The 23,640-nt window shown below is 41.9% G+C and overlaps 1 protein-coding gene and 1 pseudogene across 2 annotated transcripts; one reads left to right on the plus strand and one right to left on the minus strand.

Annotated features, from left to right (window-relative positions):
* LOC139557351 (abasic site processing protein HMCES-like) lies at positions 1–2,104 on the plus strand (annotated as a pseudogene).
* Positions 2,105–2,491: 387 nt separating this feature from the next.
* On the minus strand, positions 2,492–13,517 carry LOC139557358 (ras-related protein rab7). Of its 2 annotated transcripts, none has more exons than XM_071372060.1 (6): positions 13,177–13,517; positions 6,998–7,060; positions 6,751–6,877; positions 6,407–6,625; positions 6,186–6,314; positions 2,492–3,930 (listed from the first exon to the last, which is right to left on the minus strand). In XM_071372060.1, exons 2-6 carry the CDS (start codon positions 7,048–7,050, stop codon positions 3,835–3,837), a joined length of 624 nt encoding a protein of 207 aa, XP_071228161.1. In that variant the 5' UTR covers positions 7,051–7,060; positions 13,177–13,517; the 3' UTR covers positions 2,492–3,834. The 2 variants fall into 2 exon arrangements, with proteins under 2 accessions (XP_071228161.1, XP_071228172.1); XM_071372071.1 differs by having other exon boundaries at positions 13,445–13,514.
* Between the last annotated feature and the right edge of the window lie 10,123 nt (positions 13,518–23,640).

Here is a 23,640-nt window from a genome sequence, read left to right on the forward strand (position 1 = left end):
TTTGGTTTGCTTTTGGATTTTTTATTTATTAAACATTTTCATTCCTCAGAAGTTCCAGCTAGGCAGGCTAACGTTATTTAGCTAATTCATTTGCTAGCTATCATACAGTAGGCATATATTAATAATTATATAGTTAATATAGACATGCAGTCATAATTGACTGTAGCGCACATAAAGCCCCCACAAGCTACCCGTGGCTGAAAACACAATCATCGCGGGATGAACAGTGACGAATTTCCGGGCAAGGGCGATCCATTTAAAAATCATTCCTTCCGCCCTTGCCCTGCAAGTGTATACTCGTCAGACGTCATGAAACGTCATCAGAAGTGTCCACTTAATTTGAGGGCTGAGGGGATAGGGTGTCTTTTAAGTGTTTGGAATGCTGCCCTTGAGTCATCGTGGAAAATGTTACATTTGTCAGTAATATACACAATGCATGCATTTCATTACTGCATGTTGTTTCATCAGACACTGGGCTGAGGACGTGTGGGAGGACTGCATCACAAATACATGGGTTAGATTAATCTTAATCTTTGACTGCATTCATCCTGAAGGCGGAGGGCGCCTCTCAGTACAGAGACCGAGGTGGAAAGAATGGGATTCGGATACGTACCGACCTTCCTACAACAAGAGTCCACAGTCCTTGAGCCCAGCCTTGTCCCAAAGACATTTTGATAAGGTAAGCAAAGTATAGGTGTTCAACTGATCCTGGCTAGGGGGCTGGATGTTTCTGTGGGGGGGGCTTCATTTGCACCCTGCCTGGAGAGAGATTTGTGTATTAACCAGACGGTCTGCATCCACCCCTTTTCCCTCAGAATGCCCCAGTGGATGTGTGTGCTGGCAGCAATGACCCAAGCAAGATGCAGTACAGCACCAACAACTGTCGCAGCGGGAGCCTGCTAGAGAAGTCCTAAAAGGTGCAGAGTGAGTTGGATTCATCTTCACATGAAATACACATAACTCATCAACTGGGACAGCATGCATCCTCAAACTTGGTTCCCCGTGTATTAGTGAATGTTTGTGTACCATTTCATTCAGGATCCGCTGCTGAAAGGACAGCACTGTTTCATCTTGGCTGACGGCTTTTATGAATGGAGGAGGCAGGAGAAAGATAAGCAGCCCTTCATCTATTTCCCCCAGACTCAAGGACCCGCTCACGTGAAAACAGAGGACCAGGATGAGGGGACACCCTATAAGGAGGATACAGACATGCATGTCTGAAGAAGGCTCTGTAGACCTGGAAGAGGTGAGCCTACCCACACATGCACCTTTCATCACTAAGAAAACGTAACATTCAGAATAAGATGATTGAGTCTGATTACACTGATGAGATCTCCCATCTTCCCTTTTCTTCTCAAAAATACTTTAGCACTCTCCCACTGACTCCATCCTGACCCATTTTGTGATCCTTCTGTTTGTCTGCAGTAATGAAATAATGTAAACTTTGCCTTTTGATGTATTTCTTTCTTATGTAGGAGGACAAAGGAGTCTGTGAGTGGAGAGGATGGCTGGCTGTTGCTGACCATTGCAGGACTGTTTGACTGATGGACTCCCCATAGTGGAGATCCCCTCTAGACCTACACTGTGATCACTCTGGGTACATCCCCCATCTTCAAGGCATCGATGACCAGTATGGGTCTGTTTAAAACATTACTCTCGTCTTGAGTAAAGTATGTTCTTTATATATGAAAGTTTGTGTACGAGGTAGAATCACCAATGATTTTGCTTGTGTTGCAGGATGCCAGTGATTCTCGACAGAGGTCAGAAGATGGCTGAATTTTGGTCAGGTGAGGTCATTAGATGCCCTAAAACTGCTTCAGTCCAAAAACAAACTGACCTTTCACCCTGTCTCTTCACTGGTCAACAACTCTCAAAACAATTCCCGAGTGCCTGCTGCCAGTGGATCCTCAGGCTAAGAAAGTACAACTGCATGACTTCACTGAGCTACATACCCATATTTGAGATGTCTGATGTGTTCCAATCATTGAATAGCTACTGATCATTGGTCTGGGACAACCTTTCTAAAAACATCTAGATTTAAAACCTTGAAGAGTAAAAATACATAATGGGCTCCATACCGTACTACACTCTCCTCCCTGCTTCCCCTCGTCATATACACTTCTTTCCCCAGGAGCCCAAGCCCTCAGCTGGCAGTAAGATGATGATGGGCTGGCTCAAGAGCAGCACACCCTCCAAGAGGAAAGAGCCAGATACTGGGAAAGTCAAACAGGAGGGCCACACAGGAAAGACCAGGCCTGAGAAGCAGCCGAAGACTGCAGGACCTCTCCAAGTGGCTGCAGGTAACCAGTAAGAAACCCAGGACCAACTGAGTGGTTGGGACAAACATTGACTGACTTTGAAAAGAGATGGGAACAGACTGAAGAATGTATGTCTTATTGTCTTGAGGTGGAAGAGCACAAATGGTTTGATTATTTTTATGTCTGGTGTTGGTTGAAGATAATGTAATTAAACGTTTGACAGATTTCGATGGTCCCGTGTTCTGTCAACTTTCACAAGTGACCAATTTTTATATTTCGGTACAAGTAGTGGACTGAATACAAATACCAAGTGAGTGCCCCCATGCAAAATGACACATTTCAATGTATACTATAGATTTTAGTGAACTCTTTCTTTCAACAGCTGTGTGTATGAGAGCCATGATAGTAACCTACTGTGCTTTAACTACCTGTTCTACTTGCACTAACACACACAGATTCTTTATTCAATAACCATTATTATTACCTGAAACCCAAAGACATTTTTAAACAATGTAGATTAAGTGCATTTATCATTTCATTAACTTGATTAATGCTAACACATTTCCCCCATATGTCCTCTGATGCAATTCAAATTCTAAACATAATATGCGAACAGACAAAAGATCTGATCGGTAAAAAAAAAATCAGGCACTTAAATAATTTGCCAACCTGAGCTATAGGCAGAGCGAGTAACTGACAAGACATGTCTTTTTGCCTTAAACGATTGACAAAGGTTTGTAATAGTTGACAGTGTAAAAAGAAGACGGGTACTAGCTAATAATAGTAAAGAGATATTTCTACTCTGAAAATATATCTCCCTTGGTTTGATTCTCTACCCCGTGTCAGGTCTCAATGTTGACAAAATAATTTGCCGCTTGACTTTTCCCCCATTGAGAAACAATGTGTAGGGCAGTTGAGGACATCATGGAAGTTGGGGAGCAGAGTTAAAATCCATATGGCCTCTTCTGCCTTGAGCTAAAAAAAATTAAATAAAGTGTTTATTGTGGCTCCAAAATAAGGTGTCAAATAGGGTTTGAATAAGCCTACATGACAACAAAGTGCAAAAAATGCCTTACAACACACTTGTATGTTGGATTTGCTAGTTCACATCCAATCCAATTAACACATGTATCTTCAGGCAGTACATTGGTATAACCCCCACACACCATTGATATAAATTACTCAATCTGATCCTTCACCACTGGAACTTTGGGAGTGAACTATATCTAACTCCCCTTGTAAAATGTTATGAGGCTGGTGCCATGGAAACAATGGCATCTAAAAAGGTTAAGGGGAAATAATAAGCAGATATGCTGTTAAATGCTCTAATATCCATCTGGGTGTTCTTTGGGCTTGGAGACTCATCTTGAGAATAAATGTGTGATGTGTACACAGGGATGAGTACAGTGTGTGTGTGTGTAAAGTATACTTTACGAGCGGAACTCTGCTTGCATCTACGAAGGCCAGTGATGATATTGGGCAGAGGAGAGCACACAGGGGCATGGGGGATAAAGGGTAGACAAGGCAAGACAGAGTAGCACGGCCAACAGTTGTCCCCTGTAGGTCTCTTAGGTCCTCAGCAGCTGCAGGCCTCCGCTGATGGCTTGGCCCGTTCGTTCCTGTCCAGCTTTATTGGTTCAGGAAACTCATTGTACAACTCCACCTCTGTCTCCTAAAAGACGAGATGGTGTTAAGTACTTTAAAGTATTTTTACTGAAGTAGTTTTGTGGGGTATCTATACATAACTATTTATATTTTACAAGTTTTACTTTAATACATTCTTAAAGACAATAATGTACTTTTTACTCCATACATTTTCCCTGACACCCAAAAGTTCGTTACATTCTGATAGGAAACTGGTCCAAATTCATGCACTTATCAAGAGAACATCCCTGGTCATCCCTATTGCCTCTGATCTGGCGGACTCACTAAACACAAATGCTTTCTTTGTCAATTATGTCAGTGTTGGAGTGTGCCCATGGGTATCTGTAAATTTAAAAAACAGACAATTTTGCCATCTGGTTTGCTTAATATAAGCAATTTGAAATTATTTATACTTTTTCCTTTGATACTTAAGTATTTTTTTCCAATTACATTTACTTTTGTATATTTAAAACCAAATACTTTTAGACTCAAGTAGTATTTTACTGGGTGACTACTTTTACTTGAGTCATTTTCTATTGAGATATCTTTACTTTTACTCAAGTATGACAATTGGGTACTTTTTCCACCACCACTGAGCTTTTTTGTGTGACTTCAACATACAGTGCCTTCGAAGTATTCTAACCCCTTGACTTTCACATTTTGATGTGTTACAAATTGGGATTAAAATGGAGTTCTTTTTTTTCTTCAACGATCAACACAAAATACTCTAATGTCAAAGTGGAATATATACAGTACCAGTCAAAAGTTTGGACACCTACTCATTAAAGGGTTTTTCTTTATTTTTTATTATTTTCTACATTGTAGAATAATAGTGAAGACAAACTATGTAGTAACCAAAAGTGTTAAACAAATCAATCTATTTTAGATTCTTCAAAGTTGCCACCCTTTGCCTGGATGACAGCTTTGCACACTCTTGGCAATAATAAAAAATAAATCAATAATATATCTTCATTAGATAAGTATTCAACCCCTTAGTCAATACATGTTAGAATCACCTTTGGCAGTGATTACAGCATAAGTATCTTAATAAGAGCTTTATAAACCTGGATATTTGCCCATTATTCTTTTTTTTTTTAACTCTTAAAGCTCTGTCAAGTTGGTTGTGATCATTTCTAGACAGACATTTAAGTCTTGCCATAGATTTAAGCCAAAACTGTAACTAGGCCACTCTGGAACATTCAATGTCGTCTTGGTAAGCAACTTGTGTAAATTTGGCCTAGAGTTTTAGGTTATTGTCCTGCTGAAAGGTGAATGTCTCCCAGTGTCTGTTAGAAACCAGGTTTCCCTCTAGGATTTTGCCTGTGCTTAGCTCTAAAAACTCACTAGACCTTGCCGATGACTACCTGATCCATAACATGACGCAGCCACCACCATGCTTGAAAATATGAAGAGTAGTACAGTACTTACTCAGCGATGTGTTGTGTTTGATTTGCCCCAAACACAATGCATGTTCTGGAATATTTTTATTCTGTACAGACTTCCTTTTCACTCTGTCATTTAGGTCAGTATTGTGGAGTAACTACAATGTCGTTGATCCATTCTCAGTTCTCCCATCACAGCTATTAAACTATGTAACTGTTTTAAGGCACCATTGGCCTCATGGTGAAATCCCTGAGCGGTTTCCTTCCTCTCCGCCAATTGAGTTAGGAAGGACGCCTGTATCTTTGTAATGACTGGGTGTATTGATACACCATCCAAAGCATTATTAATAACTTCACTATGCTCAAAGGAATATTCAGTGTCTGCTTTTTTTTTTTTACCCATCTACCAATAGGTGCCCTTTGTGAGGCTTTGGAAAACCTCCCTGGTCTTTGTGGTTGAATCTGCACTTGAAAAATCACTACTCGACTGGGGGACCTTACAGATAATTGTATGTGTGGGGTATAGAGATGGGGTAATCATTCAAAAATCATGTTAACCACTATTATTGCACACAGAGTGAGTCCATGCAACTTATGACTTCCTTCTGAAAGTATTTAGGCGTGCCATAACAAAGGGGCTGAATACTTACTGATTCAAGATATTTCAGCTTTAACATTTCTGCAAACAAAATTTCACTTGGACATTGATGGGTATTGTGTCTAGATCAGTGGCACAATCTCAAATTAATCCATTTTAAATTCTGGCTGTAACAACAAAACGTGGAAAAAGTCAAGGGGTGTGAAAGGCACTGTACAATGAAATCAAGACAGCACTACTGTAAATACACAAAACACACATGGCATTCAGCAAAGCGCTCATAAGCTCCCCTCTGACCCCTACCTGTTTAAGAGCATTGCGTGCGATAGTCTGGAAAGCCTGTTCAACGTTGATGGCCTCCTTAGCGCTGGTCTCGAAGTAGGGGATGTTGTTCTTGCTCTGACACCACGCCTGTGCTCGTTTGGTCGTCACCTGACAGATGCAAAGGGCAGCTGTCATTCTCTGAAGGGAACACAAGCTACTACCTGAGATGCTCTGGTCTCAAATGCTACATCTGGACCCACCTGTCTGTTCTCCAAGTCAATCTTGTTGCCTAGCACCACAAAGGGGAAGTTCTCGGGATCTCGGGGGCTGGCCTGTATAAGGAACTCGTCCCTCCAGCTGTCTAGCGTCTTAAAGGTGTTGGGGGCGGTCACGTCAAACACCAGCACACAGCAGTCTGCCCCGCGGTAGAACGCTACACCCAGAGACTGGAACCTCTCCTGCCCTGCAGTGTCCCAGATCTGTGACAGAGCACAGGGAGGCGATACATGTTCATGAACAACAATAGATTATAGGCCTACCCACTGGCCTCTACTTCAGCACTTGTGAAGTGATGAGTAAATTGATAGTATCCCTTCCCCAGTACCTGCATGGTGACAAGTCTGTCATCCACCATCACTTCTTTCGTTAGGAAATCAGCTCCTATTGTGGCTTTGTACTGGTTACTGAACTTCTTATTCACATACTGGTTCATCAGCGACGTCTTCCCAACTCTGACAAGAGAGATTCAGCAACAGTTATGACAGAGTGATTGGTAAACAAACATATTTTGGTAAACTTTTAAGTTGAGAAGTGAAATTAGCCTAGCTGTGCAAGGTAGACAGGACACTCACCCAGAGTCTCCCAGGATGATGACTTTGAGTAGTACTTTCTTCCTAGACGTCATTGTGCCACAGCTGAGGAAAGAGAAGGGGCACTAAATTAGAATGGTGGACTAACCATGTACATTGTTATTATGGTAAACAGCAACCTATAACACAGGCACATAGTCTATAAGCATGCTGCCTGTGTGTCTGCTGTGAACCCCCCCCCCCCCCCGGGTTAAAAAGCGATGCAGTTTATGACAGCATGGCTCAGGCAATATTATCACAGGCTACTACTTACAACCACTACTACTGCAGTGTAAATATTATAACACTTCCTTTGTGCAATTGACTATATTGACCAGCTGCTAGCTCAACCTCACTCTAGACATTTGGTCCACAGCTAGTGGTCCAGTCATTGGGATTACAGACAATGAAATGCTCGGAGCAGGAATAGTTCTGGGAATGTAACCAAGTACAGTGTGCCTCACTGGACACTGTTTAACTACATAAACAACAAGACTAGTTGTTTTTGTTTTTTTAACTCTGCCTGCCCCTCCAACAACATGTTCCTCTAATTTCACAAGATACAGGTTTTGGAGAGGAATGTACTTAATGTAACCCAGAAACGTTTCAACATGTGAAGGAAGCTATGAGACTTGATCCACAGACAGAGAGAGTGGAATACAATATTCCTGTTGTGCAGGCCATCTTTGTGCAGAGTCCTTCCATAAAGACACATTGAATAAAGACCCACTGCTCTCACTGACCTACATTTTCTTAACAAAACAGCATAACCATATCTCCCCCAAATAAAACCTGACCATAATTATATCCTCCTGATTCCTGCTTACAAGCAACAATTAAAGCAGGAAGTACCATTGACTCGCTCAATACGGAAGTGGTCAGATGACGCGGATGCTACGCTACAGGACTGTTTTGCTAGCACAGTCTGGAATATGTTTCGGGATTCATCCAATGGCATTGAGGAGTATACCACCTCATTCACCGGCTGCCTATTGGTTAGAGCGTTGGGCCAGTAACCGGAAGGTTGCTGGATTGAATCCCCGAACTGTAAAGGTAAAAATCTGTCGTTCTGCCCCTGAGCAAGGCAGTTGGACCCACTGTTCCCAGGGCGCCGTGGATGTCAATTAAGGCAGCCCCCTGCACCTCTCTGATTCAGAGGGGTTGGGTTAAATGCAGTAGACACATTTCAGTTGAATACATTCAGATGGACAACTGACTAGGTATCCCCCTTTCACTTTCATCAATAAGTGCATCAACAATGTCGTTCCCGCATGTACATTTGCCAACCAGATGCCATGGATTAGAGGCAACATCCGCACCGAGCTAAAGGCTAGAGCTGCCGCTTTCAAGGAGAGGGACACTAATCCAGACGCTTATAAGAAATCCCCCTATGCCCTCAGACAAACAATCAAACAGGCAAAACGTCAATATTGGACCATGATTGACCTTCCGGACAGACCACCCCCAGGTGGTAAGGGTAGGCAACAACACATCTGCCATGCTGATCCTCAACACTGGGGCCCCTGAGGGGTGCGTGCTTAGTCCCCTCCTGTACTTCCCGTTCACCCACGACTGCGTGGCCAAGCACGACTCCAACACCATCATTAAGTTTGCTGACGACACAGCAGTGGTTGGCCAGATCACCGACAATGATGAGACAGCCTATAGGGAGGAGGTCAGAGTCCTGGCAGTGTGGTGCCAGGACAACAACCTCTCCCTCAATGTCAGCAAGACAAAGAGCTGATCGTGGACTATAGGAAAAGGAGGACCGAACAGGCCCCCATTAACATTGACGGGGCTGAAGTGGAGTAGTCCCCTCCTGTACTTCCCGTTCACCCACGACTGCGTGGCCAAGCACGACTCCAACACCATCATTAAGTTTGCTGACGACACAGCAGTGGTTGGCCAGATCACCGACAATGATGAGACAGCCTAGGGAGGTCAGAGTCCTGGCAGTGTGGTGCCAGGACAACAACCTCTCCCTCAATGTCAGCAAGACAAAGAGCTGATCGTGGACTATAGGAAAAGGAGGACCGAACAGGCCCCCATTAACATTGACGGGGCTGAAGTGGAGCAAGTGAACGTGCTGTGTGGAAGGAAATTTGCAACACAAACAAACATGGAGGAGAGTGAACATGACACAGAGCACGGAGACACAGAGCTTGTACCTAAAAGAGGGGCCACGTCGGTCGCATGGATGTGCTTTGGGTATGAAAAGTCTGTCACGACAAAAAAAAACGTCCTCTGCAAATATGCCGCAGGGCAGTCCTGACAACAGGCTCAAACACCACTAACCTCTTTTACCACCTATGCAAGAATCATGTGAAACAGTACGGAGAGAGTCTACGGATGAGACCCAAAAAGTACAGTCGAGTGCTCAAAACAAACCCCCAACTCAGACATTGCAAGAGGCTTTTGCCCACAGCACACCATATGGCAAAGTATCACGAAGAGGGAAGATAACCTGCCATTACGACTTACATTTGCAAAGACATGGCCCAAATGTACATGGTCGAGAAATGTGATTGTATATTTGTTGAGTATAATTCAAAATGTAATAAGAAATAGGCCTTTACATGTGGTAATTTTATAGAAACTATTTATTCATTGAATTTACAGAAAATTTGCTATATTGTGATATGTATCGCTTTATGAAATGACCTATATCAGGATATGAGATTTTGGCCATATCACCCAGCCCTAGTCCAAACACACCAAGACAGTTGTGAAGAGGGTACAACAACACCTTTTCCCCCTCAGGACACTGAAAAGATGTGGCATTGGTCCCCAGATCCTCAAAAAGTTCTACAGCTGCACCATTGAGTGCATCCTGACCGGTTACATCACCACCTGGTATGGCAACTGCTCGGCATCTGACCATAAGGCGCTACAGAGGGTAGTGCGTATGGCCCAGTACATCACTGGGGCCAAGCTTCCTGACATCCAGGACCTATATAATAGGCAGTGTCAGAGAAAAGGCCCAAAAAATTGTCAAAGACTCCAGTCACCCAAGTCATAGACTGTTCTCTCTGCTACCACACGGCAAGCGGTACTGGAGCACCAAGTCTAGGACCAAAAGGCTCCTTAACAGCTTCTACCCCCAAGACATAAGACTACTGAACGATTAATCAAATGGCCACCCTATTAACATTGACCCCCCCCCCCCCTTTGTTTTTACACTGCTGCTACTCTGTGTTTATTACCTATGCATAGTCACTTTACAAGTTACCTCAACTATCCTGTACCCCAGCACATTGACTCGGTACCGGTACCCCCTGTATATAGCCTTGTTATTGTTATATAATTTTAGGATTTATTTTCTTTTTTTCCCACTTTAGTTTATTTAGTAAATATTTTCTTAACTATATTTCTTGAACTGCACTGTTGGATAAGGGCTTGTAGGTAAGCATTTCACAGTAAGGTCTACACCTGTTGTTTTTGGCGCATGTGACAAATTAAATTTGATCACAGGACCGTGCATTCAGGAACCCTGACCTGGGATGTAGACCAACATAAGTGATCAATTGGACCACTCTAGAGGGTGGAAGATACATGCATGGTGCCAAAATAGGCCTAACCTCAGTCTGAACAATTAAATGAAGCACTATATACTTTTTAAATTTCTAACAATATGGCAATTCTGACTGTGGCCTTGCTGACTCCATATTTAATCTCTAACCCATGACATTCATGAGAGTCGGGTGGGTCACATGGGTTTCGCATGTAGAAAGCAACACCACAGATTATCCATTATATTGACCAGCTACACTATTGGCCAGTAACAACGAAGATAATTGTCTTTAAAAATTGAAGACAGTCGGGAGGAGGCCAGATCAGGTGAGACCATTCCAGCAAATGAGAGGGCAGACACGCGTGTGAACAACATGCATAACGGTTTCCACTAATTACCAAAGCCAAAGTCAAAATGATCTATCATAAAAACTTTTAAAAAAAAATTATAACCAAAAAAATTATAACCAAAAAGCACATTTTTAGTTAAGGTAAGGGTTAGGCATATAGTTAGCAGTGTGGTTAGGTGGAAAATCACATTTTAAGAAGATAAATTGTAGAAATAGGCGGGGTTTATGACTTTGTGGTAACTATTGACGACCAGGCACAACTCCGCTATAACTTTTTTTCTCTCAAAATTGCCGGGATGTCACGTGTCCTTCCTATATCAGTACACTTGTAACAAAACATTTAGCAACGGAAATCGTTTACCCCAAACGGATGGATTTTGCAATGAAAACAATAGTTTCTATTGGACAAATTCAGGAATGTACTCATTACCTCGATTCTGAAGCAAACGAAAAAGGGGGGACCTATTTGAATTTGTCAAATAGACACACTCACATACAATCATCATAGACTCTGCTGCTACAATGTTCATCATATATCCTGATGCCTACCTTACCCCTAAACATACCTAACTCTACTACTCCAGTATCCCTGCACATTGTAAATATGATATTGGAACCGACCCTGACTGATACTGAACAAAAATATAAACACAACATGTAAAGTGTTGGTCCCATGTTTCATAAGCTGAAATAAAAGATCCCAGAAATTGTCAATTTCTCTCCAATTTTGTGCACACATCTGTTTACATCCCTGTTAGTGAGCATTTCTCATTTGCCAATATAATCCATCCACCTGACAGGTGTGGCATATCAAGAAGCTGATTAAACAGCATGGTCATTCCACAGGTGCACCTTGTGCTGTGGACAAAAGGCCCCTCTAAAATGTGCCATTTTGTCACAACACAGTGCCACAGATGTCTCAAGTTTTGAGGGAGTGTGCAATTGGCATGCCACCAGAGCTGTTATCAGCTAATTTAATGTTAATTTCTCTACCATAAGCCACCTCCAACGTTGTTTTAGAGAATTTGGCAGTACGTCCAACCGGTCTCAAACTCAGTCCACGTGTAACCACGCCAGCCCAGGGCCTCCACATCTGGCTTCTTCACCTGCAATATCTGAGACCAGCCACCAGGACAGCTGATGAAATCGAGGAGTATTTCTGTCTGTAATTAGGGCCATTTTGTGGGGAAAAACTCATTCTGATTGGCTGGGCCTGGCTCCCAGGCCCACCCACAACTGCGCCCCTGCCCAGTCATGTGAAATCCATAGATAAGGGCCTAATGAATTTATTTCCATTGACTGATTTCCTTCTATGAACTTAAACTCAGTAAAATCGTTGAAATTGTTGCATTTATATGTTTGTTCAGTATACTTTCTTGTGTTCTCATCTCTATTTCTCATGTGTTTTTGTTCTACTTTACTTTTTTTGTAGTACTACTGATATTGATTACTGCATGGTTGGGAAAAAGCAAGCAAGAATGGCGTTTCCCTGTACTTGTGCACGTGACAATAAAAACTTGAAACTTTAGAAACTAGTTTTACTCTGTTTGGTTCTTAAACGGCTAAACGTTTCCGTAATGAATACACCCCAGGTAGGTCCCTCGTTTGTTTCCATCCATTTGCTTCCTAGAGTTTTGAAACAGACGAAACATTTTTGCAACTGATTCCGATTAATGAATACACCCCTTGCTGGCTAGTAAGGTTAGCTCGTAAACAAATGTTTACCAGTTGCTAACATACTAGCTAGTTAGCTAATGATTACAGATGAGCACGTCATTCAACACTAACGTTAGTTATTTTATCAACAAGGCTAGCTAAATTGAGTAACGTTAGCTAACATGACAGTTAGCTAAACTCTAGCTAAACGGTCTGTTTGTTTTCTAACAACGTTACTTTAGCTAACTAGTAGCTGGCGTTACCCCTGATGGGCCTAGTAGGTTAGCTAGCCCGTTAACGTGACGTTAGTTGGTGCATTACTAACTAGCACCTAGCTAATTAGATACTACAGAGCCATACATTTAGAAAAATAGCTAAGTACATGGTTTTGGATAGTTAGCTAAGTACATGATTTTGGATGTTTACTGGCTGTTTAGACAACTAACTGTAATTGGACAGGACTGATTTTGACAAAGATGTTCTCGTATGACTGATGAGTGACACTCATATTATAGTCAAGAAGCTAGGTATCTGACTTCAGTGTCTAGTGCTCAACGCCCACTGCGGGGACAAAACGACCCGTTAGCTAGGTAAGTAAATTGGTAAACATAAAATAACCATTTATCAAAATTTGTGCAGAAAAATAATACCAGATACAAATCTTACCTTGATCAACCCAAACACAGGGAAGGAATATTAAAGAATGTTCAAATGGGCCTTTCGTTTTAGTAGATGAAAAACAGACAACTTCAACCCCCCCCCACCCAACAAACAACCTAACGTTCGTTAGCTAGCTAGTGGTGTGGTAACGTTGCTGTCAGAACGCACGTCTGTTTAATTATATGCAATATATACTTTCAATACTAGTAGGTAAGCCACCTGTGTTTCCAAAGTAAGATAAATTATTAAGCAAGAGGAATCCCTGTAGGTTTACTTGAAGAGGGCCTATTTCTTTTTCTTTTCAGTCTCTTGTCACTTCCTCCAAAACAACCTCTGAGTCAGCAATCTTTGACGTCATCACATATGTTGACTAAGACACGCCCTAAACCCTGCCCTCTTTTCACTGTATATGGCAGGGTTTCCCAAATTAGGGGTCACCTCATTTGAAAATGTGATAGCTTTGAAAAACAGGGTAGCTAGACCAAAGTCGCGCTTGGTCAGCCTGGTCTCATACACTCGACCTAACATAGTAAACGTAAATCCGGGAAACTCAAATGAGTATAATATGTTAGGTATTTTTATTTTACCTTTATTTAACTAGGCAAGTCAGTTAAGAACAAATTCTTATTTTCAATGATGGCCTAGGAAAAGTGGGTAACTGCCTTGTTCAGGGGCAGAATGACCAATTTTTACCTCAGGGATTTGATCTTGCAACCTTCCATTTACTAGTCCAACACTGTAACCACTAGCCTACCTGCCACCCTTATGTATGGTTACATAAGAAAAAGGTTACTTATTAACAGAACAATGAAAGGAGGGTGGTTGGTAGTGGTGGATGTGTGGGCGTATAACACCTATGTCTAGAAACCCAAAGGTTACATGTTTGAATCTCATCACAGAAAACATTTAAAAAACATGGTTATCAGTCAATGAAGACCTGATGAGAAGTTTGATGATATGTGCCCTAGCCTACCACGCAAAGGCACTATGGATTTATTTTTCCCTGGTTGACACAGACATGCTTAGGAAAGTGATATCATAATTTAAGCCTTCTACCTGCCTTCACAATCCTATCCCCACCATCTTCTTCAAAATTGTCTTTATTTGCATATCTCAAGAAGTGCAAGCTATTGTTAATCACTCCCTGTTCACAGGCACTTTACGCAGATGACACCATTCTGTATACCTCTGGCCCTTCTTTGGACACTGTGTTAACTAACCTCCAGACGAGCTTCAATGCCATACAACTCTCCTTCCGTGGCCTCCAACTGCTCTTAAATACAAGTAAAACTAAATGCATGCTCTTCAACCGATCGCTGCCCGCACCTGCCCGCCCGTCCAGCATCACTACTCTGGACGGTTCTGACTTAGAATATGTGGACATCTACAAATACCTAGGCGTCTGGTTAGACTGTAAACTCTCCTTCCAGACTCAAATTAAGCATCTCCAATCCAAAATTAAATCTAGAATCGGCTTCCTATTTCTCAACAAAGCATCCTTCACTCATGCTGCCAAACATACCTCGTAAAACTGACCATCCTACCGATCCTCAACTTCGGCGACGTCATTTACAAAATTGCCTCCAACACTCTACTCAACAAATTGAATGCAGTCTTTCACAGTGCCATCCGTTTTGTCACCAAAGCCCCATATACTACCCACCACTGCAACCTGTATGCTCTCATTGGCTGGCCCTCACTTCATACTCATCGCCAAACCCACTGGCTCCAGGTCATCTACAAGTCTCTGCTAGGTAAAGCCCCGTCTTATCTCAGCTCACTGGTCACCATAGCAGCACCCACCCGTAGCACACGCTCCAGCAGGTATATCTCACTGGTCACCCCCAAAGCCGATTCTTCCTTTGGCCGCCTTTCCTTCCAGTTCTCTGCTGCCAATGACTGGAACGAACTGCAACAATCACTAAAGCTGGAGACTCATATCTCCCTCACTAGCTTTAAGCACCAGCTGTCAGAGCAGCTCACAGATCACTGCACCTGTACATAGCCCATCTGTAAATAGCCCATCCAACTACCTAATCCCTATACTGTATTTATTTATTTATCTTGCTCCTTTGCACCCCAGTATTTCTACTTGCACATTCATCTTCTGCACATCTACCATTCCAGTGTTTAACTGCTATATTGTAATTACTTTGCGCCACCATGGCCTATTTATTGCCTTTCCTCCCTTATCCTTCCTCATTTGCACATACAGTATATAGACTTTTTCTACTGTATTATTGACTGTATGTTTGTTTATTCCATGTGTAACTCTGTGTTGTTGTATGTGTCGAACTGCTTTGCTTTATCTTGGCCAGGTCGCAGTTGCAAATGAGAACTTGTTCTCAACTAGCCTACCTGGTTAAATAAAGGTGAAATATTATTATTTATTTTTTTTTAACTTTCCCCACTGCACTAAAAATTGCTATGCTGAAACCCCTTCTGAAGAAAAGTAATCTAGATTGTTGAGCTTTTAGCAATTTTCGGCCAATCTCCAGCCTTCCATTCTTAAGCAAAATTCTGGAGAATATGGTTTTCAAAAATAAAAAAATTCAATGCCAACTGTATTTTTGAAAAATTCCAATCTGTTTTTTGTGCCCACCACAGTGCAGAGACAGCCTTAGTTAAAGTGGTAAATGATCTTAGAGCCAACACAGATGCCAAACATCTCTCTGTTCTCTTGGATTTAAGTCCTGCATTCGACACTGTTGACCATGATGTCCTTCTGGACAGACTGTAGAGGTGGGTTGGCCTCTCCGGCTCAATTCTAAATTGGTTTAGGACCTCATTAACCGGTCAAGAGTTTTTTTTTGTCACCCTTGGTCAACATAACTTAGAGAAAATGCATATCACATGTGACATTCAATTTTGGGTCCGGTACTGTTCAGTTTCTATATGTTACCTCTTGGAAGCGTTATCGGAAATTGATTTTCACTGCTACGCTGATGATACACAACTGATGATACACAACAATTTCTGTGTCACCAGAGGATTTTTGCTCCACAGATAAATTATTAGACTGTATTAGTGGTTTAAATACTTGGATGGCTCACAACTTCCTCCAGCTAAATCAAGACAAGACCTAGGTACTTATTGTTGGAGCGAAATCACAGAAAGAGAATCTGGCCGCACATTTTAATACACAGGCAATAAAGATAAAACACCAGGTAAAAAACCTAAGTGTTATTTTAGATTCTGAACTCTATTTTGAATCACACATTAGGAATGTGACCAAAATAGCTTTTTACCACCTGAGGAACATTGCCAAGGTGCTGCCATTTCTCTCTCAGGCTGATACAAAGAGACTCATCCATGCTTTTATGACAAGCAGGCTTGACTACTGTAATGCTACCCTGTCTGGTCTACGCAAGAAAGCCATTGGTCAACTGTAAAACACACAGAATACAACAGCACGGGTACTGACCAAGACCAAACGGAGAGCACACATTACACCGGTTTTAAGAACTCTGCACTGGTGCCTGAAAGTTTTAGAATGAATTTTAAGATTTTTCTATTGTTTTTTTAAAATCAATCCACAATTGTGCACCCCAATACATGTCAGACATGCTTGTAAGTTATGCACCCAGTAGGTCCCTCAGGTCCTCTGGCACTGCCCTTTTAACCAGTGATGGAAAAAGTGTCAAATTGTCATACTTGAGTAAAAGTAAAGATACTGAGTCACCCAGTGAAATACTACTTGAGTAAAAGTCTAAATGTATTTGGTTTGAAATATACTTAAGTATCAAAAGTAAATGTACACTGAACAAAATATAAACAACATTTAAAGTGGTCCTATGTTTCATGAGCTGAGGAGTATTTCTGTCTGTAATAAAGCCCTTTTGTGGGGGAAAACTAATTCTGATTGGCTGGGCCTGCCTCACCCATGGCTGCACCCCTGCCCAGTTATGTGAAATCCATAGATTAGGGCCTAATTTATTTATTTAAATTGACTGATTTCCCTATATTAATTGTAACTCAGTAAAATCTTTGAAATTGTTGCATGTTGCATTTATATTTTTGTTCAGTATAGTTGAATGTAGTTCACTACTCCTCAATACTGAGCTTTTGCTGTGTGAGTGTATATGCGAGTGCATTTGTGAGTATGAGGCGTGTGTGTGTGATAGCTTGTGTCAGGGCCATGCACAGATCTTTCAGGAAGCAGGTGCTCAAAATTAAATAACCCCATCCCACCCTTGAAAAATTAAATGGAGTTTCATCATTAATATCTCAATTCATAACCCCACTGTGCACAGACGTCAATTCAATGTTGGTTCAACTTAATTTCATTGAGATGACGTGGAAACAATGTTGATTCAACCAGTGTGTGACCGGTGGGTACTAACTGCCTCTTTAGCAATGGCCTATTTATTTCTGCAACAACACACTCACTCATCATAAATTGCAAGGAAGCTAGTTACAGTGCTTCCTGACATGACTAACATCGGGGGAAAAGGTATGTAGAGACACATTGTACAATATGAGGACATTATAGTCCTAAAAAAGCTTTCCAGTTTCACTGACTCACCCAATGATGCGCAGCTCACTTGCTTGCTTTCCAACCTGTGTTTTCCTGCAATTGTATTTGAAATATTGCGAAATACCTGTTTTGTCTGCATGCTGTTCACTGACAGATTTGCCGCGCATAGCCGACTGTAGGCTACACATAATCTGCATTTTATTTCTGAACACAAATCACTAATTCTTTACCTTTGGCAAATGTATTTCAATTGATCAGGGGTAAAAGTTATTTAAATTTATCAGGGGTGCTGCAGCACCTCCAGCACCCTTTCTACGGCTATGATTCTATAAGGAAAGACATTATGAAGTGCTGCTGCTCGTAGGCTATCAGCCAACCAGACCAAATATTGATGATGATGTAAATCAAGTGTTTTCCAGTGTTAATCAAATGTTATGCTGCTGTGGCAGTGCTGTTGATAATTAAACTAGGTAGCTTGCTACACACATTTGACCGGTGACCGCATTTCAAGCCATGCATGTTTGGATACCAATCTCAGTACAGGGCAGACTGGAAAAGGACACATGTGACCTCCATACAGGGCAGTGGATGGGGAAGGGGTGGGGGGAGGCAAACTTGGCGACGTCACAACGACTTGGGGGCAGTGGGTTCAGAACAGCAATGGCAAAAGCTGTATGTAGAGCTGCCCTCATAACAGCCTCAATTCGTCGGGCATGGACTACAAGGTGTTGAAAGCGTTCCACAGGGATGGTGGCCCATGTTGAATCCCACATTTGTGTCAAGTTGGCTGGATGTCCAAACTGTTGAGTGTGAAAAACCCAGCAGTGTTGCAGTTCTTGCACAAACCAGTGTGCCTGGCATCGACAACCATAACCTGTTCAAAGGCACTTAAATATTTTGTCTTACCCATTCACCCTCTGAATGTCACACACACAATCCATGTCTCAATTGTTTCATCGCTTAAAAATACTTATTTAACCCCTTCATCTACACACTCAGCACCCCCTACTTCCCGAGGTTATGCAGGTGTGTGCCTGGCTTGTGTTTGTGTTCTGTGTGAGTGAGTGTGCATCACTTGGTAGATGGCTAGTGATGGCTGTTCAACAGTCTGATGGTCTGGGTATGGAAGCAGTTTTTTAGTCTCTCGGTCATTGGCTCTGATGTACCCGTACTGTCTCTGTCTGTCAGACAGTAGCCAATTGAACATTCAGTGGCTCAGGGGGCAATGCCAAATTTCTTCAGCCGCCTGAGGTTGTAGAGGCGCTGTTGCAGTTTCTTCACCATGGGGTCAGTGTGGTGAGACCATTTTAGGACCTCAGTGATGTGCACGCCGAGGAACTTGACTCTTTTGACACTATCCACTGCAGCCCCGTCGATGAAGATGGGGTTGTGCTCCCTCTTCTGTCTCCTCTCATCCACGATCAACTCCTTTGTTTTGTTGACATTTAGGGAGAGATTATTTTCCTAGCACCACTCTGCCAGTGCTCTAAACTCCCTGTAGGCTTACTTGTCGTTGTTGGTAATCAGGCCTACCTCTGACGTGTCGTCAGCAAATTTGATGATTGAGTTGGAGTCGTGGGTGGCACGCAGTCATGGGTGAACAGGGAGTACATGTAGTTATGGCAGATAATATTCTATTTTTTGTGACTTTAATATTCACATGGAAAAGTCCACAGACTCACTCCAAAAGGCTTTCGGGGCCATCATCGACTCAGTGGATTTTGTCCAACATTTCTCGAGACCTACTCATTGCCACAGTCATACCCTGGATCTAGCTTTGTCCCGTGGAATAAATATTTTGGATCTAAATGTTTTTCCACATAATCCTGGACTATCGGACCACCATTTTTTTTACATTTGCAATTGCAACAAATAATCTGCTCAGACCCCAACCAAGGATCATCAAAAGCCATGCTATAAACCCTCGGACATATATAAAAGAAGCCAAAAAGCAAACTGTTGGGACTTTTCGATTTTTATACTCCAGTTTATAATATGATTATTTTAGAACAATGTGACTTGTATTAACACTATTTCACAATTTTAACATAGTGTTAACACAATTTCACAATAATGTTTTCTAAAGAAAACATAGGCCTATGTCTTAACCATTTACTATCAATCCCCATAGTTCAGAATAAATCAATTGGTGTGATGAACCATAACAAAGGGAGAAATGCAGAGAGCAAGGTAAAGCAATTTTACCAGTTGTATTTAGATTGTCATTATAGAGACACCTGTTGGATAAATGTGAGAGAAAAAAATTGGGCTAGTTTTCAGGCCTTGTGGGAGGGTTTTGGATTTTTGGACAATGAATTGTATTCGATTTGGAACCGGGCTGCCACCCGGGCATAAGCCAGGTTCAAAGCCAACGGCGTCGTCGGCTCAAAACAAAAGTGATGTAATTAAGCACGTATAGTAATTAGTAGGATTCTGTGTTCTGTCTTCTGCCTTCCCAATGAAAACTAGTTCGAAAATTCAAACGTGTTTTATGAGAAAGAGATGTATGTTTTGGACGATGCTCCATGCTGCCTTTGCAGCCTTAATGCTTTATGTAAGAACCGGTCCACGAACGGGAATGCTAGATCTGCATTATCGGCTGCCTAGGCTATGATTGGGTACAGGAACAATGCCATCCATGATAGCCATCTTGAAGTAAGTGATGACGACAGGGAGGGGTCGAACATATTCCGTCTCTATTCTGGTCATTCACAAGTAAGGTTAGGTTGTAGCTACAAGCTACATACAGATTTATGTGTTACTGGAGAGAGAAGTTTTGCAAAAAAAAGAAAAGGACAATTGCTCCCTCTGCTGTTTTTTCTTCGGAACAGCATCTTTGGACCAGTTTATGCCCTTTTTCTTCTTCTATGATATCATGCGTCCGCAAACAAACGTGTAAGGTGCATGTCGCCACCTACTGTGCTGGAGTGTGTGATCAATCATGGTCTGCCAAATTCTGTACCACTACGAAAATACAATTAAAAACCAAATAAATCCCAACTAACTTCTACCCCCCTACCCCCCCAATCCATTACAGTTGATCTAAATCATGCTGAAACAATCCACCCTTAGAATTATTTAGCATGTCAACAACCATTGATAGTCAATAAAGTTAACTTCCTAGCTTTCATTGGTAAGGTTAACAACACGACTCAGGTTATGGAACGCAGAAATGCCAGGTTGAAGGTTATAGTGGATACGGCAAAAGAGTTATTGGGGGTAACAGATGTTACTGTCAAAGTTTGTTTTTACACAGCACATTCATGATTGCAAGATTTATGAACAGGTCTCGAAACCATGCAGGACCAGCAGAAGCACCAGCTCCGACAGTAGGTTCACTTAGTACAGGAGCAGCAATGGAAGCTCCATCAGACCGCACTGTAGTTCCACAAATCTGTCTTATAACCTCTGCATACGATACATCATGACTGCTTTTATATTTCTGAGCCTCTAGCCTCTCTCTGCACCTGGCATCCACCAAATGCTGCACTATGTCCCTTCTTTGACCCTCTTCTCTACTGATCACCCTTTTTTCCTCAATCACTCTTCCTCCCTTCACATTTTCTTTAACATCATCTATGGACATACTGTAGATATTGTGACCCCCAGTGATGACTCCCATCAACCTAGCATAAGCACCAGGGTGTTGGTTTTTAATCTTCTTCCCATGAAGCTTTTCCATTTGCAGAATCTTCCCTTGCTGAGCCTGACTACCACAAAATATTAGCAATCTACCTTTTCCAATGAACCGGGCTAGTTTGATTTTAAATGAGGCCCTGTGGTCTCATCAAACACTCACCACTTTCTACACCAACACATCTTTACTCTTGCATCCTACCTTGGCCCTCTTTATGTTTTCTTTAGTAGACACTTCACTGCTTTCAGTTTCATGACCTCTTTTCTTCCTATGTCTTTCCACTATTGACCATTCAGGTCATTGACCCTCATCCTCCCGCTCCATATCATCAGAACAGACACCCATATTGTTCGCATTCCAGCACAGCTGTTGCTTCACCAACTTGTTCTCAATTTCCTCCATTTCGTCCACACTACTCGCTGCCATATCCAACCCGAGCGCGTTGTCAAGCCCTCACTCACACTCAAACCCGGGCCAGCCTTGTCATGTTTTTGATGAGACAAAGAACATTTAACAAACTGTTTTCAGCGTTACAAGTCTTCTCCTCTTCTGCAAACGCACTACTCTCAGCGATTACTGAGCATCAATCATTTAGCCTGAAATTGGGAAAAAGTTGGTTGAAGCAACAGCTGTGCTGGAATGCAAACAATATGGGTGTCAGTTCTGATGGTATGGAGCGTGAGGCATTAAAGAAAATATGAAAGGAGAAAGAGTGGTTGAGGCCAGGTTGATCAGTAGGAAAGAAGGCTTTCATTTATTTGACTTATCAGTGCTGCTGAGGTGTGAGAAGGTTATGTCTGGAAAAGTACAGATAGGATTCCTTAGTTTCAATGTCAGAGCATTTGTCCCTTCCCCATTGCAGTGTTTTAAATGCAAAAGATTTGGACATGTAGCTGCTCAATGTAAAGGAAGGAAAAGATGTGCCAAGTGTGGAGGGAAACATGATTACGGTGAATGTGGGAGTAATGTGAAGGTTAAGTGTTGTAATTGTGGGGGGGCATAGTACAGCATTTGGTGGATGCCAGGTGCAGAGAGAGGCTAGACAGACTCATAGATATAGAATTAGTCATGATGTATCGTATGCAGAGGCTGTAAGACAGATTGCTGGAACTACAGTGTGGAATGATGGCGCTTCCATGGCTGTTCCTGTAGTAAGTGCACCTAATGTTGTGTTTCTGCTGGTCCTGGCATGGTTTGGAGGCCTGTTCAGAAATCTTGTACTCATGAATGTGTGGTGTCAAAGCACACTTTGATAATGAATAAAGTTGACTTCATAGCTTTTATTGGTAAGGTTATCAATACGACTCAGGTCTATCACTCTAGTGTTTAATTTCTAAATTGTAATTATTTCGCCACTATGGCCTATTTATTACCTACCTCCCTTATCTTTCCTCATTTGCACACTCTGTATATAGACTTTTTTTCTCTATTGTGTTATTGATTGTATGTTTGTTTATTCCATGTGTAACTCTGTGTTGTTGTTTGTGTCGCACTGCTTTGCTTTATCTTGGCCAGGTCGCAGTTGTAAATGAGAACTTGTTCTCAACTAGCTTACCTGGTTAAATAAAGGTGAAATAAATAAATAACAAGGTTGTAGAAAGCAGAAATGCCAGGTTGAAGGTTATTGTGGATACAGCAAAAGAGATATTGGGGGTAACAGATGTTACTGTTGAAATGGTTGTTGACATACTGAACAATCCTAAGGGTGGAGTTTTTCAGCATGATATAGATCAAGTTTAATGGGGTAGATGTTAGTAGGGATTTATTTGTTTTTTATTTTATTTTCATGGTAGTACAGAATTGGGCAGAACATGATTGATCCTACATTCCAGCACAGCAGGTGGCGGCGGCATGCACTCAAATGATTGTTTGCGGACCACCATGATATCATAGAAGAAGAACCATTTAGCCTGGGAAGCAACCTGTTTACGCCATTACAAACACTTATTTCCGGTGTTCTGTCGAAACGGCCCCTCCTAGGAAATGCTTTTGAGAACTTGATATAGCTAGCTGAAGTGGAATAGAAAGAATCGCAAGAAGCGAGATCAGCGTGTTTTCAGCGTGTTTTGAGAGAAAAAGATGGCGGAAGCAGATGATGAAGTGGATTCTGAATCTAATGGCGGTAGAATCAAGGAGAATTGGAATATTGTCCAAAATAATGGAAAACGGAGAAAAGTAGTGTACAATGATGATAATTTAACTTTGTATCTTGTAGGACTACGGATTATTAATGAGGAGCAACTGATCGAATGACCAATCTTGAGGAATCCATTGGAGATATCCAAACTGGTGGAGAGAGTGCAGGGTAGAGTGAAGGCTGTGGGGATCAGGAGAGGCGGGCTTGTTTAGATTGTAT

The sequence above is a fragment of the Salvelinus alpinus genome, chromosome 2, assembly GCF_045679555.1.
Source record: "Salvelinus alpinus chromosome 2, SLU_Salpinus.1, whole genome shotgun sequence".
Lineage (NCBI taxonomy): Eukaryota > Metazoa > Chordata > Actinopteri > Salmoniformes > Salmonidae > Salvelinus > Salvelinus alpinus.